The sequence below is a fragment of the Vigna radiata genome, chromosome 4, assembly GCF_000741045.1.
Source record: "Vigna radiata var. radiata cultivar VC1973A chromosome 4, Vradiata_ver6, whole genome shotgun sequence".
Classification (NCBI taxonomy): Eukaryota; Viridiplantae; Streptophyta; class Magnoliopsida; order Fabales; family Fabaceae; genus Vigna; species Vigna radiata.
The window spans coordinates 2,680,419-2,691,368 of NC_028354.1; the positions used below are offsets into that span (position 1 = coordinate 2,680,419).

Here is a 10,950-nt window from a genome sequence, read left to right on the forward strand (position 1 = left end):
ATCGAAACTAAATGCTTAATAAACAAAACTATAATATTTATTTAGTTTCTATTACTCATAAATCTTTACGAAACACTTGCAAAAATATCTTGGAACATTGTTTAAAACTATTAGACGACTCTGTTAACAAATAATTAGCATAACAAGAACAGGTTTTTCAATATATTTTAAAGTTCTAATCAAAACCCCATTTCAAGAGTTAATCATTTTGATAAAAACAATAACAATATTAAATTATTACCTCAATCTTTTTGAAGTGGTTATGTTGCATCCCACCCAAACAGCTCCAATGGATTTTTCTAGATATTTTCATAGTTATTTTACTGAGAACATTCTATCCACTCAAACACATTATTGGCTTGATCGCATTTTATCACGAATATCTGCAATCACTTTCTCCGATCATAAGTCAACGAAGCATGAAAATGACTCCTGCATTCTCCACTAATCATGGTGCTCACAAGTCAGAAATGTCTGCTTGAAGCATTCAACTAAACGTTTCACTATGACCCACATTCATTCTTCTTCATAAGAAGCACTTAGCTCAGGGAAAATGGTAAAATAAATGATGCATTTCTCACACAGACCCATGTTCTTATTGTTCCTATGCATTTGGGGTGCAAAAGCTGCTGACCCTTTAGGTGAATTCTGCAATAGAAACACCAACATCAGCAATGGAGGAAAATTATCTGCCAATATTGATAAACTATTGGCTGAACTAGCACTCAAAACTCCCTCCACTGGTTTTGTTGCCACCACTTATGGAAAAGACCAAGACAAAGTCTATGCATTGTCTCAGTGTAGGGGAGATGTAAGCACTGAAGATTGCTCCACTTGTATTCAAGATGCCACAAAGCAAATCCGCCAACGCTGTCCAAACCAAGCTGATGCAAGAATTTGGTATGACTATTGCTTTCTGAGGTTCGACAACAAGAGTTTCTTTGGTGAGGTTGATACATCTTTTGGTATATTCTATTTCAATGTTGAAAATGTAACTGACCCTGAAGCTTTCAATGAAGAGCTTGGGGCTCTGATGAATCACATTAGAGCACAAGCTGTGGTGCCTAAAGAGGAAGGGCTTGGGAAGGGAAAATCTGTGTTGTCTCCATTTGTGACACTCTATGCGTTGGTGCAATGCACAAGAGACTTGTCTGACATATCCTGTGCTCAGTGTTTGGCTGTTGCAGTCAACAACTTCCCCAACTTTTGCAGCAATCGTAAAGGGTGTAGAGTGCTATACAGTTCTTGCTATGTTCGATATGAAATCTACCCTTTTTTCTTCCCACTTGATTCTAACAAAACAGGAACTTCTAATGCAGTAAGAGTCAGCGTTTACACTTAAGTACCATTCTATCGTGCCAAAACTGTGTTCATGGTTGCTACTAAACCACCCTTGAACATGGAAGCTGCATTTGAAAAACTTTGAAACTGTAATATGTCCAAAAGCTTTGTATTTTGTGTAAGTAGACATGTGACACGTGTGTTGTCAAGAATAAATTTGGTTTTGAGAACTTTTATGACACACTAATGTAAAAAAATACTTTTTATAGCGGCTTTTTATACAAGTTAAAATTCACTCATTATGGAAAGTAGCACGATGGCAATATTATAAATATGAAAAGTTTTTCTATACTGTTTGAATCTAGAACTGGTATAGAAAGTGACACAATGGTATTGTAATATCGGTTAGTCATTATAACTGATATAGAATGTCGAATATTCGTTCCCATCTTCCTTTCATGCTTCACTTTCTCTATTCTTTGCGCTTCTTCTCATTTGTTTCTTCTCGTTCTACCCTACTATAATTTGCTTTGTTCTTTGCTTTCATTCACTAACTTGCTTTCGTTCTTTGTTGTTGTTGGTTTCCATTGGTGGTTGAAACTATCACTTGTCAGAGCGACTGTAGTGGAATGGTTAGCATGGAATAACAAATCAAGAGGGATTTTAATATAAACGTGTGTCTTTTAATTTCTTCTCAATTTATCCTATTATGCAAATAATAAATATAAATAAAAGAGTAAGGTTGAGAGAAATTTGCACAGATGAATTTTATACTGGTTCGGATCTTACCAATCCTACGTCCAGTCGCTTATCTTAAATCAAGATAAACATTTCACTAAGCACAAAACAATTACAAATTACATTCACAGAAACAATTTGTAAAAGTTTAGAAACCACCTCTCTTGATACCATAAGAGATGAACCTGCACCTCCTTTATGTCTTCACAAAGGATGAAACACCTCCTCCGAATACTTCACGAAGGATGATCCTCTTCCAAACACCTCCTTAGACGCACCAAGGATGAATCGACTATTTCCTCTGTCACCGTAGCAGCAATTCACCAACTCCACAGACAAAAGTTTCACAAGCCGAACAAGAACACACACTTCTCAAGAGTTTCTAAGTTCTTAAGCACAAGGGAAGAGTTGCTGATGTTGGATAAAGAGAGCCTATATATAGACTCAAGCAAATACTCTTTCATTCTTCAAAACTAGCCATTTAACGCTTTTAATCGATGAATACAAGTGTTAATCGATTAAAATGAGTACAATGGCTAGTTTTCAAAAGTAGAAAACTCCAACGGTCAATTTGAATCGATTAAAATGTATTTTAATCGATTAGCAAATAGATTAAAATGTATTTTAATCTATTAAAACAGAAAAAGTTGAGTTTTTAGCTTTTACTTGTTTTAATTGATTAATACTAGTTTTAATCGATTAAAACAGTGCGATTTTGACTCTTAACATTAGTTACAAAGTATGAAAGTACATGGAATCAAAACCAATGAAAATATAAGTCCTAGACAATAAACTACGATTATTACAAAAACTTTCCCTTGCAAAACAAGTCTTCAAAGGATCTTCTTAAATATTCATTTCTCTTGACTTGATTTGGACATCATCAAAACTTCATCTTCATCATTTTGCTAACATTCTCCCCCTTTTTTTGATGATGATCAAAAACTCCTTTGAATTAAAACTTTTTGTAATAATCTGGATAAAAGACAACTTGTGGAAGAAAAGAGCATTAGAGAATAATAATAAGCTTTAAACATTTTCTCCCCTTTTTTGATCATAATTAAAAAGTTATGTTTCATGTTCTCCCCCTAAGATAATACACCCTCTTAATAAAGGCTTGTATGCCTAATATATATTTCAAATATAAAGATCTATTCAAATATACATAATAGGAGATTTAAAACATATAATTTTGGATAAAAACTTTTTTTTTTTTAAAAAAAATATACATTAATCCATACAAGATAGGAATTTTAAAGCATACAGAAATATGGCTAAATTTTCAATAATGCAAAAATGCACAAAATGGATAAAAATGCAATCCTAAGAGATTTATAAAATTCCTAGATCTCTTCTAATGTTTACCCCCTTTTGGATATATCTCCAATTTCATAATGATATTTTGTTGAGATCTTCATTTTGAGGACTCTGATCATTCTTTGCTTCATTTGTTGTCTTCTCCAAGTCTTCATCATTACCTGCATCTGATTCAACTGACTTAAGAGGTTTTGCCTCAAGTTCCACAATTTTATCAAAGACAACATGCTTGGAATAAAATTTTCTCAAATTTTGTTTGGTTTAAACCCTTTTTTGGTCCCTAAGTTAAGTTTTGATGTTCAATTTAGTCCCCGCTTTTAAAAATGTCAACCTTTAGTCCCTATGATATGAAAAATGTATCAANCCAGCCATATTCGTTAACAAATCACAAGTTTTTCATTAAGTGATTTGTTGTTCATAACACCTTCCGTTAACAAATCACAAAATATTGGATACCTAGGTATGAAAACTTGTGATTTATTGTTCATTAAGTATTGTCATGAGGACTTATTTGATACATTTTTCATATCATAGGGACTAAAGGTTGACATTTTTAAAAGCGGAGATTAAAATGAACATCAGAATTTAACTTAGGGACCAAAAAGGGGTTTAAACAAATTTTGTTTTTTTTAAAAAATTAAAATATTTTAAAAAAATTCTTAAAAGTTAAACATTATCCTTTGGGTATATAAAAAAAATAAATTGAGATCATTTTACAACCCAAATATATCTACCATTTGGAACACCAAAATGCTTAATTTTACATTTATTTGAGGTATGACCCTTTTTCATACAATAAAAGCATGATATAAAGTTTGTGTTCCTATAAGCCGTTCCTTTTTCTACCCATGTTCTATGAGTTCTATTATTATGCTTATTTTTAATTTTAGGAACATACTTATTTTTAACAACCTTATTTTCATTATTTTTACTGCATTCTCCTAAGGTTGTGTGTTCTAGCAGTCTCTTAAAATTTTCACAAGATACACATTCATCACTACTAATAAATTTACCCTTTTCAAAAAATAAAACTTTCTTTTTCAAATCTTTATTTTCTTCAAAAATATTTTCAAAATTTAATTTTAAATTTTTATTTTCCTCAAGAATATTTTCAAATTCTGATTTTAAATTTTTATTTTCTTCAGAGATATTTTCAAAATTTAATTTTAAACTTTTGAAATCCTTTTTAAATTTCTTATGAGCTTTATCTAATTTTTCAGATTCTACAAGTAAAGCAGCATAAGTTTCATGCAATTCACTTTCACTATATTGACTATAATTATTAGAATCGCTAGATGTACTTACTTGGCCTCCAGCGTCGTCGTTTGCCACTAAACAGATGTTTGCCTCTTCATCAGATTCGCTCGAATCAGAAATTGTTTCATTGTCATCGTCCCATGCGATGTAGGCTTTCTTTTTCTTGAAGAATTTCTATTCTTTTATTTCTTCACTCTTCTTTTGATTTGGGCAGTCCGCTTTTAAGTGCCTCCTTCCTCTGCAACCACAACATTAATAGTGTGAGAAAGATCCTTGATTTTCTTTCTTTTCAAATTTTAATCTTCCTTTGTCTTTTGATTTCATATACCTGTTGAGCTTTTTTTATCATGAGTCTCAAATTTTCTTCATCTTCTGAGTCTTCATCTTCCATTTTGTTCTTGCTCCCTTCTACCTCAGATTTTATGGCTAGACTCTTTTTCTTGGTTTTGGCTTTTGCTTCTTCTTCATCAAGTCTTCCAAGATCAAGCTCATGCTCCCTCAACTTTAAAAATAGTGTCGCCACAGTCATAGTGTTTAGGTTTTGTGACTCGGAAATTGCGGTCACTTTCGGTTGCCACGACCTGTCTAAAGATTTTAAAATTTTAATGTTAAGCTCATCATTATCAAATGACTTACCTAGTCCAATAAGGTGATTGGAAATGTTGGTGAAGCGTTTCTGAACATCTGAGATTGTTTCTCCTTGCTTCATCCTGAACATTTCATATTCTTGAATCAATGTATTCTTTCTCGCCCTCTTCACATCATTTGTTCCTTCATGAGTTACTCTCAGCACTTCCCACATCCTGTGCAGTTTTGCAAACAGAGACCCTGTAGAACTCATTAACAGTTAGAGCAGATGAAATAATAATCCAAGCTTTTACATCATTTTGAAACCTTTTCTTTTCTTCAGCAGTCCACTGAACATGGGGCTTTGGTTCCTGCAAATTTTTAGTAGGAACATACGAAGCATATGCAATAACATCCCAAATCTCACAATCAATAGACTCAATAAAAATTTGCATTCTCACCTTCCAGAATGCATAGTTTTCACCTGTGAATAAAGGTGGTCTATTGATAGAACCACCCTCAGCAAAAGTTTGATATGATCCTTCCATTTGAATAACTATCAAATCGAGCTCTGATGCAAATTGTCAGAGCGACTGCAGCAGAATGGTTAGCGTGGAATAACAAACCAAGAGGGATTTTAATATAAACGTGTGTCTTTTAATTTCTTCTCAATTTATCCTACTATGCAAATAATAAATATAAATAAAAGAGTAAGGTTGAGAGAAATTTGCACAGATGAATTTTATACTGGTTCGGATTTTTCCAATCCTACGTCCAGGTGCTTATCTAAAATCAAGATAAACAATTCACTAAGCACAAAACAATTACAAACTACATTCACAAAGAAACAATTTGTAAAAGTTTAGAAACCACCTCTCTTGATACCACAAGAGATGAACATGCACCTCCTTTGAGTCTTCACAAAGGATGAAACACCTCCTCTGAATACTTCACGAAGGATGATCCTCTTCCAAACACCTCCTTAGACGCACCAAGGATGAACCAGCTATTTCCTCTGTCACCGTAGCAGCACTTCACCAACTCCACAGAAAGAGTTTCACAAGCCGAACAAGAACACACACTTCTCAAGAGTTTCTGAGTTCTTAAGCACAAAGGAAGAGTTGCTGATAATGGATAAAGAGAGCCTATATATAGACTCAAGCAAATACTCTTCCATTCTTCGAAATTGGCCATTTAACGCTTTTAATCGATTAATACAAGTGTTAATCGATTAAAATGAGTACAACGGCTAGTTTTCAAAAGTAGAAAACTCCAACGGTCAGTTTTAATCGATTAAAATGTATTTTAATCGATTAGTTAATAGACTAAAATGTATTTTAATTGATTAGTTAATAAATTAAAATGTATTTTAATCTATTAAAACAGAAAAAGTTGAGTTTTCAGCTTTTACTTGTTTGAATCGATTAATACTAGTTTTAATCGATTAAAACGGTTCGATTTTGATTCTTAACATCAGTTAAAAAGTATGAAAGTACATGGAATCAAAACCAATGAAAATCTAAGTCCTAGGCAATAACCTACAATTATTACAAAAACTTTCCATTGCAAAACAAGTCTTCAAAGGATCTTCTTGAATCTTCATTTCTCTTTACTTGATTTGGACATCATCAAAACTTCATCTTCATCATTTTTCTAACATCACCATGGTCGATGGCCCAAGCTGTCTTTCGTGGTCCTTAGGAATCGACTTGAATTTACCTTTAGACACACCAACATTCTTATAATAGCAGGCTTTAGATAAATGCCCAATATCAATAAAAGCAAGATATTCATGGAGGTTTGCTAATGTCATTAGCATTCATTTTACTATTTTTACCTGTATAGCCTACTCCTTATTTATTAAGTACACTCCTTTGTGATACTAATAAGACTTTAAGGTTTGAGCTACCTAAAGTGAATTTTGACAGTGTCTTCATTAGGTACTTAATTCTCTCTAATTGTGTTGGACAATTTATACACTCTTGAACTTTTACCTTACTCTTTTTTTGTGGTTTTCCAAGGTTAATTCTTCAAACTTTCGAGTTCAAATTTTAGAATTTCATTTTCTTTGTGTAGATTTTCTATTCTATCTTCTAGGCATCTTTTTTCCATCTTAAGTCTATTAATTGAGTACTGCATTTTCCTAGCCTCATCATGCAATTCTTGAAAATCATCAAGTAATTGATAGTACATGTCCTCAATGCTCTCATCCTCAAAATTATTGTCACTGTTTTCAGAAGATGTTGATCCTGCCATTAAGCAGATGTTGGTTTCTTCTTCAAGACTCTCATTTGAATCACTTGAAAAGGAGCTTGAGGCACTATCCTCCCAACCTATGTAAGCCTTTTCTTCCTTTGAATTTTGTTATCATGACTGGTTTTCTCTTCCAACTTTTGTATCATTTTGATTACAGGACATTCAAGCTTGTTGTGTCTAACCTTGCCACATTCATAGCATGTTGGAGCATTAACAACTTTTCCTTTCCTTCTATTTGTCCTTCCATTACCTGCAAAGCCAGAGTTAGTTTTATTTTTGAATTTCAAGAATTTTTAGAACCTTTTTACCATAAAGTTCATTGTTTCAAGATCAAATTTTTCAGCTTCAGAATCATCTTCTGCATCATGTCTCCTTGATCTTGTTTTTCTTGCCGTCTTGAGAGGAATTGTATGCTTTTTCCTCTTTTTTCAATCTCTCTAATTCAAGCTCATGTTCTCTCAATTTTCCAAATAGAGTGGCCATATTCATGGTAGTTAAATCTTAGGATTCAGATATTGTAGTGACCTTTGACTACCAGCTTCTATTCAAACTCTTTAGAATCTTGTATTTATCTCTTCCTTATCAAATGTCTTCGCAAGAGCAAGAAGATGGTTTACAATGTGGGTGAATCTCCTTTGCATATCATATATTGTCTCACCACTCTTCATCCTAAAAATTTCATATTCTTGGATTAAAGAATTCTTTATAGCTCTCTTCACCTCATATGTGACTTCATGTGTTACCTCTAACACATCCCACATCTCTTTGGTCATTGCGCACATGGAGATTATATAAAAATCATAAATTGTAAGTGCATAAGATATAATGTTTATGGCTCTAACATCATAATGAGCCCTTATATTTTCATCAGCAGTCTATTAAGAAAAATCCTTAATCTTGGTTTTTCCATTCTCAACTTTGGTTGGTTAAAATGGTCCATTTATCACGACATCCCATACTCCTTTGTCTACTTATTCCAAGAAGATCTTCATCCTTATTTTCCAAAAGAGGTAATTTTCACCTACAAATATTGGTGGTCCATTTGTAGATGCACCTTCTCCAAAAAATTTAAATATAGAGGCCATCAAGATCATTTTAATCGATTAAACTACAAATACAATCAATTAAATTTTGAATTCTAGCTCTGGTGCCAATTGTTAGAAATGTTAGGCCTTATATCTAAATCCAAAAGGAGTTGGGGGGTGTGAATTGGATTTTACCCATTTTAAAATTCTTTTTCAAATCTTAATGAGTTCTTAGATCTTGAAATTAATAATCAAAGAATTATGAATCAACTAAGTAAAGAAGGACAAGAGAAAGATCAAAACACAAAAATCTATATTGATTCGGTAATCACAAGCCTATATATAGTCCTCCTTAAACAACCTTAGTTGAAGGGACTCCACTATAATGATTGAGTTTACAAGAATATAATGAAAACCCTCAATTGCACTCCTCACACCACTCAAATCAAATATATAAAAAATAAGAGATAAATACACTCAATCTCTTACAAAAACAAAAGCAATCCCAGCTCTCAAACTTGGTTATCCTCACACAGGTATACAATGCACAGATTGTTAATGAACCTGATCTTTAACACGCTCTCCAAAGTGCAGATTGAATCAAAACCAATGAAGTCCAATGTCTTGAAATAAACCTTGATGTGTAATCACCAAATGAAGCTTAAATTCTCCAAGAACGTTTCTTGAGATCACCTATAATCAAAGCTCAACAAACCTGTTAGTATTTGAAAATTAGAACGTTTTGAAAACAGGTCTCAAGTCACATATATATGGGATTTTCAAATCCTGTGTTAGAATAACCAATTATGTTATTTGCATAATCTATTATGCTTTTGTCTCTACTTTAACAGATTATCCCATGTGTATAATCAATTATTTGAACTTTTATGCCTATAACTACTACTTTTAATAGTCTTAACAGATTAGGCTATTTGTTTAATGGATTAGACTATGTTCTCTATTTTAATCGATTATCAAACTTATGTAATTAATTATATTAACACTTAACCATATCAGTCATTCATTTATCATCCTTAACAGATTATCTCACTTATATAACATATTATGGCTTTCTCTCTGTTTTAATTGATCATGTACCTTGTATAACAAATTATAACATAGTGATTTGCCCTTGTTTAGTTTTCTAAGTGTTCTGGCTAAATTTAACAGATTATATAGCAAATTATAATGTAAGAAATTATTTATACTAGAAACTAGATTTCTAATTTGTTTTAGGCTTGATTCACATATCATTAATGGATTCAATCATCTAACAAAAACATGATAAAGATATAAACACTTGTTATGTCATTTTGTTGTGCAAGAAACCATTATTAATCATCTAACCAATCATCATAAAAAACTAAGATATAAAGAAGCTAAGCTCCCCCTATCAACACTCTTTTTGGATTAAAGCAAGCTCTCAAAGCTTGGTATGAATGCTTAATTTCTTTTTTGATACAAAATGGTTTTTCAAGATGAAAGGTACATACCATGTTGTTTTTCAAAAATCTCAATAATGATTTCATCATTGTTCAAGTTTATGTAGACAATATTATTTTTGGTTTTACTAACGATTTTCTTTGTCAAGAGTTCTCTAAGATGATGCAAAATGAGTTTGAAATGAGTATGATGGGAGAACTCAAATTCTTTCTAGGTCTATAAATTAAACAAGAGCAAGACGCTATATACATACATCGGACAAAGTATGTAAAAGAACTCTTAAAGAAGTTTAAGTTGTACAATGCAAAGGAGATGAAGACTCTAATGCACCCAATGACCAACTTGGGTCTATACGAGAGCTCATCCATAGTGGACAACACCGTCTATCGACAAACGATAGATTTACTTTCATATCTCACAAGATTTATGCTTGATATAACGTTTAGCGTCTGCGTGTACACAAGACTTCAATCTGACCCTGGAGAGACTCATCTTATTGCCGTTAAACACATTTTTCGTTATCTCATTAGAACTACTAATCTTAGTCTCTGTTATAAGGGATGAGAAAATCTCAAGTCGCAGGGCTACTACAATGCATATTACACAAGAGATAAGATTGAACACAAAAACATCAGTGTAGGATGTTACTTCATTGGAGCAAATCTTTTTCCTAGATGAGCAAGAAGCAAGGGGTGATTGCTCTCTCAATGCTTGAAGCGAAATACATCTCAGCTACTAGTTATTGTTCTCAATTCCTCTGGATCAAGAATCAACTAGAAAACTATGACATCTATAAGAGTAACATTCCTATCTTCTATGATAATAATGGTGCAATTATTCTATCTAAAAATCCAATTTTTCATTCTTGTGCTAAACACTTTGAAATCATACATAATTAAGATCATGCCCAAAAGAGAATTATGGATTTATAGTATATAAACACAGAAGATTAACTTACTGATATATTTACAAAACCCACCTGGTGAAGATAGAGTGATCTAAGGACACTGTGAATGACTTGAATCAACATGTTTATCACATGCATCATGTAGCATCTAGGAAAATA

The 10,950-nt window shown here is 32.5% G+C and overlaps 1 protein-coding gene across 2 annotated transcripts; it reads left to right on the plus strand.

The window, feature by feature from the left end:
• The first annotated feature begins 561 nt into the window (after positions 1-561).
• LOC106758967 (cysteine-rich repeat secretory protein 55) lies at positions 562-1,528 on the plus strand. Of its 2 annotated transcripts, XM_014641982.2 has the most exons (2): positions 562-944; positions 1,020-1,528. In XM_014641982.2, exons 1-2 carry the CDS (start codon positions 566-568, stop codon positions 1,340-1,342), a joined length of 702 nt encoding a protein of 233 aa, XP_014497468.2. In that variant the 5' UTR covers positions 562-565; the 3' UTR covers positions 1,343-1,528. The 2 variants fall into 2 exon arrangements, with proteins under 2 accessions (XP_014497468.2, XP_014497467.2); XM_014641981.2 differs by having other exon boundaries at positions 562-1,528.
• The last annotated feature ends 9,422 nt before the right edge of the window (positions 1,529-10,950 follow it).